This window comes from Pogoniulus pusillus, chromosome 15 (genome assembly GCF_015220805.1).
Source record: "Pogoniulus pusillus isolate bPogPus1 chromosome 15, bPogPus1.pri, whole genome shotgun sequence".
NCBI classification, from domain to species: domain Eukaryota; kingdom Metazoa; phylum Chordata; class Aves; order Piciformes; family Lybiidae; genus Pogoniulus; species Pogoniulus pusillus.
In genome coordinates, this window is record NC_087278.1 from 2,253,011 (window position 1) to 2,270,178 (window position 17,168).

The following is a 17,168-nucleotide window of genomic DNA, read 5'->3' on the forward strand; positions in this document are numbered from 1 at the left end:
CAGGGCAGGTTGGAGTAGCTGATCTCTGAGGTCCTTCCCATCCTGAGCCACTGTAGGATTCTTAACACTTGTGAAATGGAGCAGGCATCTTCCTTCAACTTCACAGGAAGTAATCCAACCAAGGGGAAAGAAGAAACAACGAGTTAGATGCAGGAGATGACCTTAACAGGGGAGGCTGCATCCTCCATCAGACATCTCCTGAAATCCTCTTGTTGTTTCTCCTTCCTCCTTGAGGAACTTGCAAAATTCAGCTTCAATAAGAAGAGCTAAGAGCAAAGAGAAGTTCTGATGCTTTGAATCCCTTTGTGTTGTACCCTATTGATCAACCCTTCCCTTCCCTGTCCTTGAAACACCACCATGGGAGTAATGAAGCTGCTTTTTGGCTGTTTTTTGTTCCCCAGTATGTTGCAGCAAAAAGAAAAGGAACATCTACAGGTGTAGCTGTTGCTTTCTCTCCCTCAACACTGTTACTGATTCGTGTACTGGTAAGTTCAGAAGCTCTTAGATCCTCAGAAGGGGTTGGGTTGGAAGGGGCTTTAAAGATCAACTGATTCCAGCCCCATAGGATGTTATGGTGGAGGCTTAAGAGTCTTACCATAAGCTTCATGGCTTCATAATTTTAATACCTCCTTCCCCTCTGTAGCTTCACCACAGCCAGGATGAACTTTTCTTTGGGGGGGATTTCAGTTTCCATGATGGTAAGAACCAAAACAACAAAGCAGAGTTTGGTATCAGTCATCATGGAACCATTCAGGTTGGAAAAGGCCTTTAAGGTTATTAATTCTGACCATAACTCAGCTGCCAGGAGCACTAAACTATACCCTAAAGCATCACATCTGCACCTTCTTGAACGCCTCCAGGGCTGGGGACTCCAACACCATCTTCCTGAGTTCAATTCTGGCAGCACAGTATAAGAGAAACACTGAGGTCCTGGAGCATGTGCAGAGAAGAGGCTGCTGAGGGGTTTGGAGAGCATTTTGTATGAGGAGTGGCTGAGGGAGCTGGGGTGGTTTGGTCTAGGCAAGAGGAGGCTGAGGAGACCTCATTGCTCTCTACAGCTCCCTGAAAGGAGGTTGCAGTGAGGTGAGGGTTGGGCTCTGCTCTCTAGTCTCAGGTGATGGAAGGAGAGGAAATGGCCTGAAATTGTGCCAGGGGAGGGTTAGGTTGGAGAGGAGGAAAAATGTCTTTGCTGCAAGAGTGGTTAGGGATTGGAAGAGGCTGCCCAGGAAGGTGGTGGAGTGCCCATCCCTGGAGGTGTTGAAGAAGCCTGTGGGCATGGCACCTGGGGCCATGGTTTGATGGCCCTGGTGGTCAGTTGGACTCCATGATCTTGAAGGTCTTTTGCAACTGTAACAATTGTATGATTCTAGGCTCTTTCAGGTCCCTTCCATCTCCAGCCATGCCATGATTTGATGAGCAAACCTTCCCCCCTGCATGTGCACACTCCACTGCCCTCCCAAGCAGCTCTGCTTGCTCACCCTGACACAGTTTCCCCTTTCCTATTTCCACCTCATTCAAAGGTGTTCAAGGAATGTGTGGCCATGGCACTTGGGGCCATGGTTTGATGGTTGGTGTTGGGTTGAAGGTTGGACTGGATGATCTTAGAGGTCTTTTCCAACCTTCATGATTCTCTGATTGTCTGGTTAAGTGTCACTGGCTGTAGACCTTTGCAGACTGAGAAGAAATGTGCCCATGCTGTGTGTCTGGGGGGAGCTCTGCTCCTTGGTGGCACAGGGAGGAGAAGCTGCTGAGTGAAATTGTCCTTCCTGTTTGTTTTTCCTCTCTCTCTGCAGGCAGGTAACAGTTCCATGTTCGCTTCATAACTGAAGCAGCTTTAAGCACATTGGTATTCCTTCTGGAGTGACAGACTGAGTCTGCATCTGTTGTTGCTGCCCAGGACTCCTTAGACATGCTATAGAAACCAGAACAATTTGTGTTTGTTACTGTGAAACCAACACTGAATTCAACACCAACAAGAGGAGTGTGCACATAGCAGGACTGGATCTCCTGTTCAATATGGACCTGAGAGGGGGAGGCAGCTGGAGATTGGGCATTGAGACTTGCAGCTGACTCTGGCTAGCAAAGGAAAAGAAACCATCCTGGATGTAAAATCCCATCCTTGAAATGCCTCCAGCCACGTGGAACCATCCAAATACCTTTGCATCCTTAATTTAAGTTCTGTGTCCTCTCCCTTTGCCTTGGTGTCTTCAGATGGAGTCCCCTGAACTGACAGAGATGCAGAAGTGGTTACAGAGATTGTGCTCTTCCATGCTGTATATAAAACTTGAAAGCCAACTCATGCCATGGAGGGCATGCCAAGCCATGCCAGGCCCTGGCCTTTTACTTACAAGGAGCTGTGCTTATGCTTGGCAAAAGATATATGCCCAGCAATGGGTGGTCTCTGTTGAGTGCCAGGTGGATGGTTGCCCATCCCAGACAGCCTCAAGAACTCATGAGTGTTGGTGGCCCCCACTCAGGAGGAGCTAAAGATGAAGACTAAGTGAACAGATGAGCAAAGTCCAACAGACAGCCTCATGGGTGTTGGTGGCCTCCACTCAGGAGGAGCTAAAGATGAAGACAAAGTGAAGAGGTGAGCAAAGTCCAACAGACAGCCTCCAGAATTCATGGGTGTTGGTGGCCTCCACTCAGGAGGAGCTAAAGATGAAGATAAAGTGAAGAGGTGAGCAAAGTCCAACAGACAGCCTCCAGAATTCATGGGTGTTGGTAGCCTCCACTCAAGAAGAAGCAAACTGCTGGCTGAAGACAGTGTCAACAAAGTTCAATAGGTGACAAAGTGAACACATGAATAAAGGTCAACAGGTGACAAAAAGTGAGCACATGAATAAAGTTCAAGAGGTGACAAAGTGAACAAGTCATCAAAGTTCAAGAGGTGACAGATTGGACCTGTGAACAAAGGTCAGCAAGTGGCAAAGTCAACAGATGAACAAAGTTCAGCAGGTGACAAAGTGAACATGGGAATAAAGGTCAACAGGTGACACAAAATGGACCTGTGAACAGAGTTCAAGAGGTGACAAAGTGAAGAGGCCAACAAAGTTCAACAGGTGACAAAGTGAACATGGGAATAAAGGCCAACAGGTGACGCAAAGTGATCCTGTGAACACAGTTCAGGAGGTGATCAAGTGAAGAGGTGAACAGAGTTCAACAGGTGACAAAGTGAACATGGGAATAAAGGCCAATAGGTGACACAAAGTGATCCTGTGAACACAGTTCAGGAGGTGATCAAGTGAAGAGGTGAACAGAGTTCAACAGGTGACAAAGTGAACATGGGAATAAAGGCCAATAGGTGACACAAAGTGATCCTGTGAACACAGTTCAGGAGGTGATCAAGTGAAGAGGTGAACAGAGTTCAACAGGTGACAAAGTGAACATGGGAATAAAGGCCAACAGGTGACACAAAGTGATCCTGTGAACACAGTTCAGGAGGTGATCAAGTGAAGAGGTGAACAGAGTTCAACAGGTGACAAAGTGAACATGGGAATAAAGGCCAACAGGTGACACAAAGTGATCCTGTGAACACAGTTCAGGAGGTGACAAAGTGGACAGGCCAACACAGTTCAAGAGGTGACAAAGTGAACAGGCCAACACAGTTCAAGAGGTGACAAAGTGAACAGGCCAACAAAGTTCAACAGGTGGCAAAGTCAACAGGGGAGCAAAGCTCAAAAGGCGACCAAGTGGACCTGTGAACAAGTTCACCACCACCAAAGTGGTGACTGTATCTGCTGGGGCTCTGAAGCACGAGCTGCTGGGTGTGTGGGGACTGGTAGCTTGCCAGCTGTGCCAAGGGAAGGGGAAGTAAAGAGTCTGAACTGCATCGAAGCAGGGTTGGGTGAAGACGGAGCCGTCAGTGCTGCCGGCGCATGCCAGCGAAACCTTGTCTGTAAATGTAGAGCTTAGGAAACCTGAGAGGTGTTGAGAGTGTATTTAGCTTTGACTTACATCAGCTGTAATTAGTGCTTGCCTTGTGTTTTAAGTGATTAGTAAGCTTTCATGTCCTGGCACTCCCCACTTTGGAAGCGAATTCTGTTGGAACAAAAGGGAGAAGCCTCCCTTCCCGCTTTTCTTTGCCCGCTTGCATTGTAGCATCCCTGGGATCTGGACAGGACTGATGGACAGAGATGTATTTTCCACTGAACCCTTAAAAATGAGCCTGGCAAAAGCTGCCAGTGGAGTGCTGCATCTTTTCATCTGCAGATAATGAGTTGTTGGTGTCTTAGGAGGTTTGCATCTCCCGACCTATCGGTGGCCGACTGTCATCTGCCATTAAACTGCCCAGGGCAGCAAGAGTTTCACTTGCAGAACTTGTGAGGTTTTCATTCTAATGCTTGGACTTGATGAGCTTTAAAAGGGTTTTCCCCAACCTAAGCAATGCTGTGGTTCAGCACAGGCTGGCAACCTACAAATGAATGGTGGCAGCTGAGCACCTCCCTCTGTCCTGTGCTGTCATTCAACCCTGCGCTTCCTTGCTCCACATCTGCTCCTTGCAGTGCAGCTAACAACAGCTGGAGCACCTCCCCTATGGGGACAGGCTGAGGAGTTGGGGCTGTTCAGCCTGGAGAAGAGAAGGCTCCAGGGAGACCTTAGAGAAGCCTTCCAGTACCTGAAGGGGGCTGCCAGAAAGCTTTGATCACATTCTGTGCTCCACAACCTGACTGGAGGTGTTCAGGACCAGGTTGGATGAAGCCTTGAGCAACCTGGGCTAGAATGAGGTATCCCTGCCCTTGGCAGGGGATTTGGACCTAGATGATCTCAAAGGTCCCTTCCAACCCAAACCATTCTCTGATTCTGTGATTCCAAGATTCCCAAATGCTGCAGCAGGAGATTGTGGATCTCCTCTCTCTGGAGGTGTTCAGGGTCAGCTTGGATGAAGCCTTGAGCAACCTGGGCTAGCAGGAGGTCACCTTGCACATGGGCAGGGCATTGGGACTGGATGATCTCCAAGGTCCCTTCCAACCCAAACCATTCTATGCAGCACCTGTGAGCCAGCTTTGCAATCAATGGAAGTGCAATAAGTGACTTTTCCATGGGAGTAGGGATAGCAGAAATGGTCCTGAAGTGCTGCTGCTCTACCCAGATGGAAGCAATTCAACATCTGAAGAGTCATCAGTTTCTTTGCCTTCTTTTTAGGTAGGCAGAGCCCCTGCATTACCAGGCCACAGGAACACCTTTGGCTTCTTACAGTGGGCCATTGCCAGTCTGATGTTCTTGAATCCAAAAGCCAACCAAATCTGCTTCCCAGCACCCCATGGTTTGGTGTTTGGGTTTCTTTTGGAGTGGTTGAACCTTGCATGCAGTCAGTAGTGGGCTGGTGAGGATCAAAAAGCAGCTGGAGACCCCCAGAGGAACTCAATTTTGGGTGTGTGTTTACTTGAAGTAGTTCATGGTACTGATCTCACCAGAAGGTCGTTTTCTGAGTCAGCTTCTCCATGGTGCTGTTCTATGGAGTTTTATGGTCAACCTCCACGTTTGTTTGCTACCAGCTCTGTTGCTCCTTCTTTGTCATAGGCTGGAATTGTTCAGTCCCCACAACTATTACATGGAAAACCAAGGAACAAGTTCTGCACCATGAGGGTAGTGGAACACTGGAACAGGTTGCCCAGGGAGGTGGTTGAGGGGCCCATGTTCAAGCTGAGGCTCAACAGGGCTCTGGGCAACCTGCCCTAGCTGAGGATGCTTCTGCTGACTGCAGAAGGAGTTGGACTGGATGACCTCTGGAGGTCCCTTCCAACCCAGTGCCATTCTGCCCTAGTTGAGGATGCTCCTGCTGACTGCAGAGGGAGTTGGACTGGATGACCTCTGGAGGTCCCTTCCAACCCAGTACCATTCTGCCCTAGCTGAGGATGCTCCTGCTGACTGCAGAGGGAGTTGGACTGGATCACCTTTGGAGGTCCCTTCCAACCCAGCCCATTCTGCCCTAGCTGAGGATGCTCCTGCTGACTGCAGAGTGATCTGGACTGAATGACTTTTGGAGGTCTCTTCCATCCCAGCCCATTCTGCCCTAGTTGAGAGGATGCTCCTGCTGACTGCAGAGGGGGTTGGACTGGATGACCTCTGGAGGTCACTTCCAACCCAGCCCATTCTATGATTGCATGATGATATTCTGGAGCCAATTTAACCTTTAATAATGCCCCAACCTTCCAATCAGCAATCCCAATTCCCTCCTCAGTGCAGCCCTCCAGCAATGGTGGCACATTGCTATTCCCTTGTGGAGTTGATGGAAAACCAAAGCTCAGACTCTAGTGATGGAGACCCAAACCTCTGCCATTGGAATGGGCTGCCCAGGGAGGTGGTGGAGTTGCCTGGAGGTGTTGAAGCAAAGCCTGGATGAGGCACTTAGTGCCATGGTCTGGTTGGTTGGATAGGTGGTAGGTGAGTGCTAGGTTGGACTGGATGAGCTTGGAAGGCTCTTCCAACCTGATTGGTTCTCTGATTCTCTGCTGGTTGGCAAAATCCCTTTGGTTTCTGTGTCAACACCAAGCACTGTCTTGCACAGTTAACCATTCTGGCTCGAAGGTAATCAACAAAGGTGATCAAGAAATGTGATGTGGCTGTAAATATGTGTCCTCTTCAAAGGTAGATGTTTGGTTTGCTTGGGGTTTGTTTGTTTGGTGGTTTGGGTTTTGGGTTTTTTTTTTTTAGCTCATTGGTTTTGTTTTGTTCTTGGTTTGTTGTTTGTTTTTCTTGGTTGTTGTTTTGGCTCTTTTCTCTCTCTTCTCTCTCCCAGATCCTTTTTTTATACCAGTTCAGATTTGGAATTTACATTATCTACATATACTTTATTGTTCTAAATAAAGATATTATGCACTGCTAAAGAACTCACAGCTTGTCTTCTGTCAGTCCCAGCTAAGACCTTCTTTTGGCCTGCCAGACTGCCCTGGGGTTCCTCCTGGGCAAGAAGTCCTCCATGGCACAGCAATGTGCCCTTCTGGCCAAGAAGGCCAAGGGTATCCTGGGAGGCATCAAGAAGAGTGTGGCCAGAAGGTCAGGGTTGGTTCTCTTCCCCCTCTACTCTGTCTTGGTGAGGTCACCTCTGGAGTATTGTGTCCAGTTTTGGGTTCCTCAGTTCAAGAGGGACATGGAACTACTGGAGGGAGTCCAACAGAGGCTGTAAGGATGCTGAAGGGTCTGGAACCTCTGTGTAGTGAGGGAAGGCTGAGAGCCCTGGGGCTGGTTAGTGTGGAGGAGAGAAGGCTGAAAAGGGATCTGAGCAGTGCTTGCAAACATCAACTCTTTGTGGGTGCCATAGACAGTTGCACTGAGTGCACCCTCGGCAAGGTTGCTGCCCACACCAAGCTGTGTGGTGCAGCAGCCAGGCTGGAGGGCAGGGATCCAGCCAGAGGGACCTGGGCAGGGTCAACATAGGGGGGAACTTCTTGACTGGAAGGGTCCCAGAGCACTGGAACAGACTGCCCGGAGAGAATGTGGAGCACCTTGAGTGCTGTGTCCAGTTCTGGGCTCCTCCACTGCAGAGAGATGCTGAGGTGCTGGAAGGTGTTTGGAGAAGGGCAGCAAGGCTGGGGAGGGGCCTGGAGCACAGCCCTGTGAGGAGAGGCTGAGGGAGCTGGGGGTGTGCAGGAGCCTGCAGCAGAGGAGGCTCAGGGCAGAGCTCATTGCTGCCTGCAGCTGCCTGCAGGGAGGCTGTAGCCAGGTGGGGTTGGGCTCTGCTGCCAGGCAGCCAGGGACAGAACAAAGGGACCCAGGCTCAAGCTGTGCCAGGGGAGGTCTAGGCTGGATGTTGTTAGGAAGTTGTCAGAGAGAGTGATTGGCATTGGAATGGGCTGCCCAGGGAGGTGGTGGAGTGCCCATGCCTGGAGGTGTTGCAGCCAAGCCTGGCTGGGGCACTTAGTGCCCATGGTCTGGTTGGTTGGGCAGGGCTGGGTGCTAGGTTGGGCTGGGTGAGCTTGGAGCTCTCTTCCAACCTTCTTGGTTCTCTGATCCTAATTCCCCCTGCCTTGTGACCCTTTCTGCAGACCCCACGATGAGCAGGAGCTGTAAGTACAGCTTTGACTCCTTGCAGACTGATTGGAGCCTTGGGCTTTTGGTCAGTCACAGAGCATGGGGACAACTTTCATCCTCCTTTTGGCATAGAAGAGATTTTTTTTTTCCTTTTCTTGAGCTCATAAAGGGGAAAAAAAATCATTTTGAGATCACAAAGGAAAAAAAGAAAGGGGAGAAAAATCAAAGCCTCTTTGTTTGTCTCCAGTTCTGCTGCACAGGGGAAGAGCAAGAGAGTGAAATTGGCCCAATTAGAGTTAAAGAAGCTGTAGAGCAAGAAATGTATAGCTCCTGTCAGCTGAAGTGACTACCCCAAGTGACAGAATGTCAGCTGGGAAATTTCACCTTGTCATCTCCTCCCCTGTGATTGATGATTATTAAGGACCCCCACAGGTTATTTAATCTGTCATGTACTGAAAGTTAACTGCTTCAGACCTGCCTTTTTTTCCCTCAGCCATGCTGTCATTGGGAACAAAACACAGCACAGCCTTCACCTTCAGAAGTGACAGAAGTGGGGATGTGCCTCAAAGCCAATTAGCAGCAGCAGTGAAGGCAGCCACATGGCACCCACAGCACTGGAACTGCAGCTGGGAGGGTAAGGGGTGAGGTCTGGGAGGCAATTGCTGCTTGAGACTGGGTTCAGGTTTGGGCATTTGACTCCAAGAAGGACATTGAGGGGCTGGGGTGTGGCCAGAGAAGGGCAACTAAGCTGGGGAAGGGTCTGGAGAACAGCTGGGGAGGAGCAGCTGAAGGAGCTGGGGGTGGTTAGTGTGGAGAAGAGGAGGCTGAGGGCAGACCTCATTGCTCTCTACAGCTCCCTGAGAGGAGGCTGCAGCGAGGTGGGAGTTGGGCTCTGCTCCCTAGCATCAGGTGATGGAAGGAGAGGAAATGGCCTGAAATTGTGGCAGGGGAGGATTAGGTTGGAGATGAAGGAAAATGTCTTTGCTGCAAGAGTGGTCAGGGATTGGAAGAGGCTGCCCAGGGAGGTGGTGGAGTGGGGCACTTAGTGCATGGTCTGGTTGCTTGGCCAGGGCTGGGTGCTAGGTTGGGCTGGCTGAGCTTGGAGCTCTCTTCCAACCTGCTGGATCCCATGAAACCTATGGCTGTGGCACTTGGAGACATGGTTTGATGGCCATAGTGGGGTTGGGTTGGTGGTTGGACTGGATGACCTTAGAGCTCTTTTGCAACCAGATCAATGAGTTGATTCTGTGATCCCCTTGGTGTGGTGAGTACTGCTCAGGAGGTTATTGCTGAGTCTTGGTTTGTACTGTCTCAGAGGAATCCTGCTGTGTGCTGTCCTAGGATCACAGGATGGTAGGAGAGGGAAGGGATCTCTGAAGATCATCCAGTCCAACGTGCCTGCCAACACAGCAGCACCTAGGGATGGTCACACAAGAGCACATCCAGGCCTGAGTGGGTTTGGAAGGTCTCTAGGGAAGGGGCTGCACAGCCACTCCAGGCAGCACTGGCTGCAGCACCCTGGCAGCAGAGTTTCTCCTCATGGTAACCTGCTTGATTCTGTGACTCTGACTCTATGATGAGGTGGAGCTTCCTGGCTTCCAGCTTGTGTCCATTGCCTCTTGTCCCATCACAGGACATCACTGAGAAGAGCCTGGCCCCTGCTTGCCACCCACCCTGCAGATAGTTGTAAGCAATGCTCAGATTCCCCTCTCAGTCTCCTCCAGGCTACCCAGCCCCAGGGCTCTCATCCTTTCCTCACCACTCAGAGCTTCCAGGCCCTTCATCATCCTCACAGGCTCTCTTGGACTCTCTCTCCAGTAGTTTCCTGTCCCTCTTGAACTGGGAAGCCCAGAACTGGCTCCATCTTCCCTTCACTTGAAATAGCCTCAATGCCACGCAGGGAAGCTCTCAGCAGGGGCACTCAGTGTCCATGCCAAGTGGTGTTTGTGGGAGGGTGGAATGGAGGGTGGGGGCTGGAGAAGGAGGCAGTGCTTGCATTTATCAAACCTCAGACCTTCAATGAACTTCAATCATCCTCCCCCCTGCAGGAACAGCAGAGAAACTCTTCACAAAGCCAACCCCTGGCAAGGCTGAGCCTGAGGATTGCCAAAAAGAAGTAGGGATGAAAAGCTTCTGCTGGCAGCTCCACCTATGCACTGAGCTGCCCCAGTCACCAGCAGCTCAGCACTGTCACCTTTCCTGCTCCCTGGCAGCGTGTGCCAGACCCACACCCACGCCCCTACCACATCCCTGGGGGCACCTAGGATGAATCCATCTGGATTTCCATCAATCCACCTAGATTTCCATACAGGCCACCAAGGAGGTTTCATCCTCCACTGAGCATAACTCTGGCTCCAGGATGCATGAGTCAAGCAAATCTTTTGCACTCCAACCTGGACCAGTGCTGGAAAATCCCCAAAAGCCTCAGGTTTCCTTCTTGCACACCTAAACCTTTGTGTCCTGACACTCTTCCAGCCCCCACCTTGGCTTCTGATGTTCTGAGTCATGCTCTGCAGTGGCAGGCTGATGGCTCCTGGCTGTGCCCTTGGCGTGAGCACTTCTCCTGCAGGCAGTAAACATCTGAGTGAGTGGTTAGGAAGAAAACACTTCAGATTGTTTAGGAAAAGATTGGGCTTCTGAAACTGGCCCAGATGGCTTCATCTCAATAGCTGCTGTGCCTCTCACTGAGGGGGACATGAAGGGGACTAAAAGCAAGCTGGGGAGGGACCTTTACAAGGGCTTGCATGGAGCTCATTGCTGCCTACAACTCCACTGAGCAGCTGTCACCAGTGGCATTCCCCAAGGATCAGTGCTGGGCCCACTCCTGTTCAATATCTTTATTGGTGATCTGGAGCAGGGGATTGAGTCCAGCAGCAGTGAGTTTGCAGAGGACACCAAGCTAGGAGCAGCTGTGGAGCTGTTGGAGGGTAGCAGAGCCCTGCAGAGGGACCTGGCCAGGCTGCATGGGTGGGCAGAGGCCAAGGGGATGAGACTGAACAAGGCCAAGGGCAGGGTTCTGCACTTTGGCCACAACAACCCCAAGCAGTGCTACAGGCTGGGGCCAGAGTGGCTGAGAGCAGGCAGGCAGAGAGGGAGCTGGGGGTGCTGGCAGAGAGGAGCTGCAGAGGAGGCAGCAGTGCCCAGGTGGGCAGCAGAGCCAATGGCATCCTGGGCTGGCTCAGGGGCAGTGTGGGCAGCAGGACAAGGGAGGTTCTTGTGCCCCTGTGCTCAGCACTGCTCAGGCCACCCCTGCAGTGCTGTGTCCAGTTCTGGGCTCCTCCATTGCAGAGAGATGCTGAGGTGCTGGAAGGTGTTTGGAGAAGGGCAGCAAGGCTGGGGAGGGGCCTGGAGCACAGCCCTGTGAGGAGAGGCTGAGGGAGCTGGGGGTGTGCAGGAGCCTGCAGCAGAGGAGGCTCAGGGCAGAGCTCATTGCTGCCTGCAGCTGCCTGCAGGGAGGCTGTAGCCAGGTGGGGTTGGGCTCTGCTGCCAGAAGAAGGGGACACAGCCTGAAGCTGTGCCAGGGCAGGTCTAGGCTGGATGTTAGGAGGAAGTTGTTGTCAGAGAGAGTGATTGGCATTGGAATGGGCTGCCCAGGGAGGTGGTGGAGTTGCTGTACCTGGAGGTGTTGAAGCCAAGCCTGGCTGGGGCACTTAGTGCCATGGTCTGGTTGGTTGGGCAGGGCTGGGTGCTAGGTTGGGCTGGGTGAGCTTGGAGCTCTCTGCCAGCCTGGTTGATTCTACAATTCTATGATTTATGCATCTCCAAGAGGTGTAACCCTCTTAGCAAGTAGATGGCACATCCTGATACCTCAGCTGCTTGCTTTCAGTGCCAAAATGCTATGATGGTTGCCTCTGCCTGCTGCAGCTGAACTCTGCCCTTCTTAAAGCACTGATAGGGTCTTTGTGAAGGATGCAGCAAAGCTGAAGCTGACAATGAAATGAATATTGTCAGGGTTTGGGGTTTTCTTTACTTTGCATAATGACAGTTTTCTGCAGCTTCAATTTGCTTCCTTACCTCTTTCCAGCTCAGATCAAAGGGATATTTGCAATGCACAGAGGGCCCATTATAACTTGCCACCTTGAATTCAGGCATCCCCTGTGTGAAAGGCTGAGGCTTAGGTGTTAATTAGGTGAACTGCATTTCAGCTCTCTCGTTGTTTTACATAGGTTTGGCTGGTTTCAAGTGGATTTCGTGATGGGTTTAGGGGTTTGGGTATGTATAATGAATTTCCTGATCTTCAGTTGGTTGCACCTCCCAGATTTCATGGCTCATCATATTTCTGGGATGAGATTGAACAAGGCCAAGGGCAGGGTTCTGCACTTTGGCCACAACAGCCCCAAGCAGCACTGCAGGCTGGGGCCAGAGTGGCTGAGAGCAGGCAGGCAGAGAGGGAGCTGGGGGTGCTGGGAGAGAGGAGCTGCAGAGGAGGCAGCAGTGCCCAGGTGGGCAGCAGAGCCAATGGCATCCTGGGCTGGCTCAGGAGCAGTGTGGGCAGCAGGACAAGGGAGGTTCTTGTGCCCCTGTGCTCAGCACTGCTCAGGCCACCCCTGCAGTGCTGTGTCCAGTTCTGGGCTCCTCCATTGCAGAGAGATGCTGAGGTGCTGGAAGGTGTTTGGAGAAGGGCAGCAAGGCTGGGGAGGGGCCTGGAGCACAGCCCTGTGAGGAGAGGCTGAGGGAGCTGGGGGTGTGCAGGAGCCTGCAGCAGAGGAGGCTCAGGGCAGAGCTCATTGCTGCCTGCAGCTGCCTGCAGGGAGGCTGTAGCCAGGTGGGGTTGGGCTCTGCTGCCAGGTAACCAGCAACAGAAGAAGGGGACCCAGCCTCAAGCTGTGCCAGGGCAGGTCTAGGCTGGATGTTGTTAGGAAGTTGTTGTCAGAGAGAGTGATTGGCATTGGAATGGGCTGCCCAGGGAGGTGGTGGAGTCACCATCCCTGGAGGTGTTGAGGCCAAGCCTGACTGGGGCACTTAGTGCCATGGTCTGGTTGGTTGGGCAGGGCTGGGTGCTAGGTTGGGCTGGGTGAGATTGGAGCTCTCTTACAACCTGCTGGATTCTATGATTCTAGGATTCATATACTTAGCTCTATTTGATATATAGGCAGTTATGGTTCATTGTATTGTGTTTCATTCCATCCCTTTTATACATTCTGCTATTTTTAGTAGATTGATTGCAGTTCATATACTCAGTTACATGGAATGCTAATATATTTCATTATATTTATTTACCTATCATAGAACCATAGAGTCATAGAGCCTAGACCTGCCCTGGCACAGCTTGAGGCTGTGTCCTCTTCTTCTATTGCTGCTTGCCTGGCAGCAGAGCCCAACCCCACCTGGCTACAGCCTCCCTGCAGGCAGCTGCAGACAGCAATGAGCTCTGCCCTGAGCCTCCTCTGCTGCAGGCTGCACACCCCCAGCTCCCTCAGCCCCTCCTCATACAACCAGAGATTGATAGAATGGTCCAGGCTGGAAGTGACCTCCAAAGGTCATCCAGTCCAACCCCCTCCCCACAGCCAGCAGAGCCATCCTCAACTAGAGCAGGTTGCCCAGAGCCCTGTCCGTCCTCACCTTGAGCAGTTCAATGAGGCAGGTAGCCTTAACTTGCTTCCAAATCCACCAAGCACATTTCTGGCCAGAGCTTAATTCAGGGCTGTATCTTCATTAATTGATTCCAGCCTCATTACAAGGTTCTCTCTATTTCAACACATGTTTGGAACCCTCAGAGCTGCTGGAAACCAACCAGAACTACAGCTCTAGGGAGAAGGGGGGGGAGGGAGGAAAGAACATAAAAGCAAAGCAGTGATCTGCAAAGAAGACTCCAGAGGCTTTGTGTGTGTGTGTGAGAGAGTTTCCCAGCATTTATCACAGCTCCTCTGCCTGAGGTTACTGCTCTCAGAGCAACCTTGGCAGCTCTGCAGGTAACAGCTCAGGTCAGCATTTCTCACCCATTTGCTTACAAAATCAACCAGGCCAAGTGGAAAGGCTTTAAAAAGGAAACCAAAACCAACCACTGCTGCCTCAGAAAGGTGATACCAGGGCTTGAGGGTCCATCTCTCTCACCATCCTGCCAGCTCCCAACATCCAGCACACAAAGGAAGCCACCTGACTGGGTGCCAAATGCCCATGCCAGCCTGTGGCAGCCGTTGGGGAGCAGCCTGCCAGCCCAACATGCCAGCAGAGTGAGCTGGCAACTCACTGCTGCAAGCAACTGGATGTTGACTGAACCCTAGCAGCCTAAAAGCTGAGCCTTGGCCACGCCATATGATCTTCAGAACTAGCCCAGCAATGTCTCCAGTGCTGAAGTGATTCCCTAGGAACTGGAGTGATGATAATCAGGGAGCTGAGTCCCTCCCTGCCTGCCTCATTTCCAGTTAGCTGAGGAGTTCTGGGTGCCTTCCAAGCAGCATTTCTCAGCCACAGCCTGGAGCTCAGAACATCAGTGGGGCAAAAAAAAAGATGCTAACCTGAGAGCTGACAAAGGGGCTTCAAAGTGCTGCTTCTGAAAGATTCACAGAATCAAAGAATCCAGCAGGTTGGAAGACAGCTCCAAGCTCAGCCAGCCCAACCTAGCACCCAGTCAACTAGACCATGGCACTAAGTTCCCTATCCAGTCTTTTCATGGAAGAATCAGGGTTGGAGTGGACCTTAAAGATCATCCAGTTCCAACCCAATGGGTTTTGTTCAGAGCTCTCAGATGGAGGTGCAGGGAGGTTCTTCTGCCCCTGTGCTCAGCACTGCTCAGGCCACCCCTGGAGTGCTGTGTCCAGTTCTGGGCTCCTCCACTGCAGAGAGATGCTGAGGTGCTGGAAGGTGTTTGGAGAAGGGCAGCAAGGCTGGGGAGGGGCCTGGAGCACAGCCCTGTGAGGAGAGGCTGAGGGAGCTGGGGGGGTGCAGCCTGCAGCAGAGGAGGCTCAGGGCAGAGCTCATTGCTGTCTGCAGCTACCTGCAGGGAGGCTGTAGCCAGGTGGGGTTGGGCTCTGCTGCCAGGCAGCCAGCAACAGAAGAAGAGGACCCAGGCTCAAGTTGTGCCAGGGGAGGTCTAGGCTGGATGTTAGGAGGAAGTTGTTGTCAGAGAGAGTGATTGGCATTGGAATGGGCTGCCCAGGGAGGTGGTGGAGTGCCCATCCCTGGAGGTGTCCAAGCCAAGCCTGGCTGGGGCACTTAGCTTTACTCCTCCACATGTTTTATCCCTCCAGGGAGGAGGTGTAGGGAACAGAGGAACCATGAGCTCCAACACCAGTTGTACTACTCCACTGGTCCTGCTCCTTTGCTGTGTATTCCAAGAACAATCAATGGGGTCATAGAATGGGTTGGGTTGGAAGGGACCTGAAAGACATCAGGGACAGCTTTCAGATTGCTCAAGGAGATCACATTCTGTGCTTCTGTGCTCCACAACCTTCCTGAGCAACCTGTGCCAGTGTCTCACCACCCTCCACCTGTGCCAGTGTCTCAGCACCCTTACTGCAAAGAATTCCTTCCTAATCCCCAGTCTCAGTCTCCTCTCTTCTGCCTTCAATCCATTCCCTCCCATCCTATCACTACAAGCCCTTGTCAAAAGTCCCTCCCCAGCTTTCTTGTGGACCCCCTTCACGTACTGGAAGGCTGCACTAAGGTCTCTCTGGAGCCTTCTCTTCTGCAAGCTGAGCAGCCCCCAACTCTCTCAGCCTGTCCCCACAGGGCAGATGTTCCAGCTGTTGTTAACTGCAGTGCAAGAAGGACACAGGCAGGCTGTGGATGCTCCCTCTCTGGAGTTGTCCAAGGTCAGCTTGGATGGAGCCCTGAACAACCTGGGCTAGCAGGAGGTGTCCCTGCCCACGGCAAGAGGGTTGGAACTGGATGATCTTTAAGGTCTCATCCAACACAAACCATTCCAGGCTTCTGTGAGTTGGGGAGTGGGAGGTTGACTGACAGCAAGGACAGGACAGGTTGACTGACAGGAAGGCAGGAGGCGTTCAGCAGCTGTCACTCACTTGCAGGTTGCCATCCTGTGCAGCACCACAGCCTCGCCTTGGTTGGAAAAGGCCCTTTAAGGTCACAGTAGTCCAACCTCTAGGATGAAAAAGAGCAAACTCAAGCTTCAAGCTGTTTCCACAGCCACCTGTAGACACTTCCCACCATTCCAGCATCAGGTAGGTGCCAGCTTGCTCCCTTCCTCCTGCCCTGGCACACACACGAGCGCAGCAGAGAGCACTGGAGCATATTTCATCTGCAGATGCAGAGCCCCAACGAGCATTCTTGTGCAGATGCCAGCTTGCAGGGGCTGGAACACCACAGGCCAGCCTCAGCTGAAGGCCAGCAAAGCAGAGCCAAGAGTCTCATCTAAAGGCTTGGAGGGAAGGATGAAGGAACAAGCTCTGCATTGTTGGCAGAGACACTGCAGAATGCTTGGGGGCTGTGGATTATTTTGCTGGCTTTTTGTTGCCTTCCCCCTCCTTGCATTAGGAAAGCTAAAGGATTAGCAGGGAAGCAGATGAACATCTGTTTTCTCAGGCATGTGTAACCACACAGAAACCCAGACCCACTGCCTGACCCATAAAAGCTGCACTTCACTCCCTAAAGGTCTTGAAACTCCCTTCAAGGTGCTGGAAGGCTGCTCTGAGGTCTCCCTGGAGGTTCCTCTTCTCCAGGATGAACAGCCTCAACTCTCTCAGCCTCCTCAGCCTGACAGCTACCTGCTTGTCCATGCTTAAACCACAGATCCAAATCCAAGTCATAGGATAAGAATGCAGGTTGGAAGGGATTCCTGGAGTCTGCCTGATCCAGCCCCCGGGGCCATTTAACAGCTCTGGGAGCACAGTGGTGGAAAGCAATCTAACCTGTCAGAGAAGACTTGAGTGCTTTCTGGAGTGGGAAGTGGGACCATAAAATCATTACAGCTGGAAAAGACCTCTGATATCATCCAGTCCAACCAGCAACCCAGCACCACCATGGCCATTACACCACGTCCCAAAGTGCCATGGCCACAGGTTTCTTGAATGGCTCCAGGGATGGGGACTCCACCAACTCCCTGAGCAGCCTCTTCCAAAGCCTGGCAAAGAATTTACTAAGGAGACTGAGACAAGAAAGGGCTTCTCCATCTCTGAGGAGAGGGGAAAGAAAAGGCTTCTCCACCTCTGAAGAGTGGGGAAAGAAAAGGCTTCTCCATCTCCAAAGAGTGGGAAAGAAAAGGCTTCTTCACTCTGAAGAGTGGGAAAGAAAAG

The 17,168-nt window shown here is 51.9% G+C and overlaps 1 protein-coding gene across 1 annotated transcript in view; it reads left to right on the plus strand.

Moving 5' to 3' along the window:
* The window catches only part of KITLG (KIT ligand), an 80,781-nt gene extending 73,948 nt beyond the window's left edge, over window positions 1-6,833 (plus strand). The window contains exons 9-10 of the mRNA XM_064154937.1: window positions 402-485; window positions 1,794-6,833. Coding sequence (XP_064011007.1) covers window positions 402-441 — 40 coding nt within the window. The 3' untranslated portion in view covers window positions 442-485; window positions 1,794-6,833. The remainder of the gene's footprint in view (window positions 1-401; window positions 486-1,793) is intronic.
* The last annotated feature ends 10,335 nt before the right edge of the window (window positions 6,834-17,168 follow it).